The sequence below is a fragment of the Zeus faber genome (genome assembly GCF_960531495.2).
Source record: "Zeus faber genome assembly, chromosome: 1".
Lineage (NCBI taxonomy): Eukaryota > Metazoa > Chordata > Actinopteri > Zeiformes > Zeidae > Zeus > Zeus faber.
The window spans coordinates 3,909,425-3,914,424 of NC_137193.1; the positions used below are offsets into that span (position 1 = coordinate 3,909,425).

The 5,000-nt window shown below is 43.0% G+C and overlaps 1 protein-coding gene across 2 annotated transcripts in view; it reads right to left on the bottom strand.

The window, feature by feature from the left end:
- Positions 1–5,000, bottom strand: part of col14a1b (collagen, type XIV, alpha 1b) — an 85,336-nt gene that overhangs the window by 10,575 nt on the left and 69,761 nt on the right. For both annotated transcript variants that reach the window (XM_080007189.1, XM_080007188.1), the window contains exons 38-41: positions 4,809–4,904; positions 4,667–4,720; positions 2,274–2,327; positions 1,841–1,894 (exon numbers count right to left, since the gene is read on the bottom strand). In XM_080007189.1, the coding sequence (XP_079863315.1) occupies positions 1,841–1,894; positions 2,274–2,327; positions 4,667–4,720; positions 4,809–4,904 (258 nt within the window). The remainder of the gene's footprint in view (positions 1–1,840; positions 1,895–2,273; positions 2,328–4,666; positions 4,721–4,808; positions 4,905–5,000) is intronic.

Below are 5,000 nucleotides of genomic sequence, written 5' to 3' on the forward strand. Positions count from 1 at the left end.
CCTCACAGAAGGGATGATGTTTCTCACCTCAAACTGTGCACAGAAGGTATTGAGCTCGTTGGGAAGAGAGGCAGTGGCCTGGGCATCACTGCTATATCTCCCTTTGTAATCTGTGATGGAAGGCAGTCCACAAAACATGAGTCTGGAATCGGAGCTGTGGTAGTTAGACTGCAACTTGTTCTTATAGTCTCTTTTGGCATCTCTGATGGCTTTGCATAGGTCATATCTGGACTTCCTCAAGGTCTCCAGGTCCCCAGAGCAATAGGCAGAGGCGCACGCTCTGAGCTTTCTACCGACATCACCATTCACCCGGGGATTTTGGTAGGGGAATGTCCTAACATTGACTTTCAAGACGACGGCATCGTTGCACTTGGAGATGTAGGCTGAGGCTGAGTCTGTGTTTTCATTAATGTCGCTCAGATGCAACACAGAACATCTGCCAGTCCACCTCATCTGCCTTCTTCACTCCAGCGTTGAGCTGCCCGAAGAACAGTTTTTTTTTCCTGTTTTTGCCGTTGTCTGTAGGTTGGGAGGAGGAGAATGGAGGTGGGATCTGGGGCTTGTAGATGTCCTGTAGCTGAGAATAACAATGTTCAAGAGTCTGATCACCAGGGGTAGGAAAGTTAGTGTGCGAGTGATATTTAGGCAAGACTTCCCTCATATTAGCCTTATTGAAGTCACCAACAACGGTAGAAGCTGCCTCAGGGTGAGCGTTCCCTCATCCATTGATATAATTTCTGTAGCGCGTGTGTTTTATCCGCCTGCGGGGTATGTAGACTGCTGTGATTAAAGTGAGCTGAGTTCCAGAGGAAGGTAGAAGGGACAGACTTTTATAGTTAAGAGCTCCAGGTTTGGTGAGCAGTGTGTTGAAAGTACCGCTGCATCTGAACCCCAGCGAGAGCTCAAAGCATAATGCAGACGTTCTCCCCGCCTCTCCCTTTACCTGACTCTGGTTCTGCCCTGAAAGTAGATGGAAAATCCAGCCGGAGTAACGGCCAAGTCAGGCACTGAAGGGTCCAGCCAGGTCTCCGTAAACTCCAGCACGAAGCAGTTTGCAAAGTTAATCCATGCGTGTAGCTCGTTCATTCTATTGTCCAGGGATTGAAGCATTGCCAGTAAAACGCTTGGTAAAGGCGGGTTGCAGTATCCCGTCTGAGATCTGCATCGGACACCGGTGCGTTTGCCTCTTTTGTTTCTCTTCTGTCGGTGAGTTGGGGAAGGCAGCGGCAGCAGGACAAAGGGATCGCAGCATTTACTCCGGTAAGTTGAGAAATAGTCTGTTTTCAGTGACGAAGGAATATCCAACAGTGTCCATCATACTGTATGAGCCAGAGTGCAGCATGTACAACAATAAACACAACAAAAACAATAATAAACAGAAAACTACGAGTTGAATGGGGAGCCATTGTCAGTGTGACCGTCCTACAGCCCACCGGACAGAAAATTAGATGAGAAGAAGAATGAGAGACAGATAGATAGATAGATAGATAGACAGATAGATAGATAGATAGATAGATAGATAGATAGATAGATCGACAGATAGATCGATAGATAGATAGATAGATAGATCGATAGATAGATAGATAGATAGATAGATAGATAGATAGATAGATAGATAGATAGATAGATAGATAGATAGATAGATAGATAGATAGATAGATAGATAGATAGATAGATAGATAGATGGATAGATGGACAGATAGATAGATAGATAGATAGATAGATAGATAGATAGATAGATAGATAGATAGATAGATAGATAGATAGATAGATAGATAGATAGATAGATAGATAGATAGATAGATAGATAGATAGATAGATAGATAGATAGAATACATACTATTGACCCTGAGGATCCTTGTCTTCCTGGGGGGCCGTCTTTGCCTGTAAACCCCTAGAAAGAAAAGTGAAATACATTTGAATAAGCAATATATTTCAAAACATATTATAATCATGGCGCAGCGTTCTTTCAAAGATTTACAGAAACATTCCAGGAAATTCGTTTTTCACAATACATACAGTATATTCAAATATGTACTTGCACTTCCTCATGGACCCTTAGAAGGCAAAGAAGGACACGTTGAAAATTGAGTAATCCAAATCAATTAGATTAATGACCATGATTTATCAGGTTTAAACATTTTTGATAAAAGTAAATATAACTTCAGAAAAATGTGCTTAGACAATGATTTGGCGGCCCCCGTAGCACCCTTGTGGACCAGTAGGGGGCAGTGAACAGCAGGTTTTAGGGGGTTTCAGGTGGAAGAACTCACCCGTGGTCCAGCTTGACCGTCTCTCCCCAGAGCTCCAGGTGTTCCGGGAACTCCCTGGAACAAAGTCACATAATCATGACAGGACATAATGACCTTGACATGACATAATGACCTTGACATGACCTAATGACCTTGGCATTACATAATGACCTTGACATGACCTAATGACCTTAGCATTATATAATGACCTTGGCATGACATAACGACCAAGGCATATGGTAATGACCTTGACACAGACTGTCCCGAGGCTGACCCTAAACTGACCCCCAAAAAAGCATAGACTGACCCTAGAATGACCCCAGACTGACCCTAAACTGACCCCAAAAAGACCCTGGACTGATCCCAGACTGACCCTCAACCAAAGAATTGATGAATTGAATCTGAATGTGACTGTGTCTAGGCCAATCCAATTTGATAAATATCAAATTGTGAAAAATGTAAAAAAAAAAGTTACTGTATCAAATGTAGTGAATTGTATCGAGCATTTCTGAGGATTGATCTATTTACTTATTATTCATTTAACAGCAAAGTTTGGCTTTAGAATAATAAAAGAGCTAAACAGGTATTTTTCATTCAAAGCTTGTTTGGATTTGCTGTCTGTGTTTCTGTTTCCAAAGCATCCTTTCACTGCAAATTGCCAATTGTAAATTGCTAAACGCCTTTGAAAATATATTTTCTGAATAAAATACAAATTTACATGAAAGATTTTACAAATAGATATATATATAATCATATAAAATATAAATAAAATATAAGTATAATACATCATATTTTAGAAAATGTTAAAATGCTATTTACTTATGAACGTCTGTTTGAATAAATACGTGTATCGTCAACATAGTAAAATATAAACAATATATTTGAAAGCACCGTGAGGAGAAACATGGTCTTCAAGTAGGTCCGCTCAAACCTTTCACCGCTAACGGGTGTATCTAGTATTTAGTGTTGTGTTTTGAAGCGCTCTGCTCTTTGCGTTGGCAAGTTGAGGAATAAAGAGCGAGCGCTTGGAACGAGTGGGACCTTAATTGGAACCTTTTGCAAATGGCGCCATTATTCACATGTGACAGCTGCTTCTTCCCAAAAGGTTGAATCAAAGCAGTGATTTACAGTAGGGAGGTAATGGTTGGTTTTGAGGTGACGTGGCGTCGTACACGTGGGCTCGGTACGTGGGCACAACAACACAGCAAGGGACAGGAAGCAAAGCTCCACAAATACTTTGTTGTTTTCTATTGTTTGTTTGTGAAGTCGCTGGTGGAGTTTTCATTTTCCCTTTAAAAATGTTTATTTTTATTTTTATCACAACATTTCACAAGTTTATATTATGAGGCCTATCTATATATCGTTCGGGCCCGAATTATGTATCAGGTATGAGGTACCCAATACCCTACATAAGGGTACCTAATACACACCAGGGTATTAGGAACCCTTATGTAGGGTATTAGGTTCCTACCCTGAAGAAAATGGCGGATGAAGAGTATTAGTAGCCCTGATGAAGAAGACCCAAATGAAGACCTGAATGAAGACCTGAATGAAGGGTGCCAAAGACTCAGATGTAGGGTATTAAAGTAGTACTAGGTAGTAGGTAGTAGCCCTGATGAAGAAGACCTGAATGAAGACCTTAATGAAGGGTGGCAAAGACTCAGATGTAGGGTATAAGACCCTGAGGAAGGGTAGGTAGGGTATTAGGTAATTACCCTGAAGAAGACCCTGATGAAGAGTATTTGGTGTCCTAATGAAGGGGGTATTCAATACCCTACATCAAGTGATATTATACTCTTGATCAGGGTACGTAATATCCTGATGTAGGGTATTGGTTACCCGAAGAAAACCCTGAAGAAGACCCTGATGAAGGGCATTAGGTACCTTGATGTAGTGTATTAAAGTAGGTAGTACTAGGTAGTAGCATTGATGAAGACACCAATGAAGACCTTAATGAAGGGTGGCAAAAACTCCAATGTAGGGTATTAGACCCTGATAAAGGGTACCTGGTACCCCAAGGGAGGTAGGGTATTAGGTACCCAAATGAAGACCCTGGTGAAGGGTACCTGGTACCCCAAGGTAGGTAAGGTATTAGGTACCCAAATGAAGACCCTGGTGAAGGGTACCTGGTACCCCAAGGTAGGTAGGGTATTAGGTACCCAAATGAGGACCCTGATGAAGGGTACCTGGTACCCCAAGGTAGGTAGGGTATTAGGTACCCAAATGAAGACCCTGGTGAAGGGTACCTGGTACCCCAATGTAGGTAGGGTATTAGGTACCCGAATGAAGACCCTGGTGAAGGGGACCTGGTACCCCAAGGTAGGTAGGGTATAAGGTACCCGAATGAAGACCCTGGTGAAGGGTACCTGGTACCCCAAGATAGGTAGGGTATTAGGTTAGTGTGTAAATTTCACCTGTGGCCCCTGGAGTCCGGCATCCCCCTTCTCTCCTCTCTCTCCTTGACCTCCCTGAAACACCAGGGAGAACACCAGCGTCAGAACAGTACATCAACGTGTGTGTGTGTGTGTGTGTGTGTGTGCGTCCTTGTGTTTTCACCGGCGGCCCGATGATGGACCTCCCGCTGGGTCCTTGAGGTCCCTGAGGCCCCTGAGGTCCTGCCACACCCGTCTCACCTACTGGACCAATCGGGCCCTGGAAAAAGAGCGACGCAGAGAGAGAGAGAGTAAGAAACCCAACGTATAAAACTCCGTCAACGAGATTCTTTCTTGACAAAAAGCTGAGATGGCT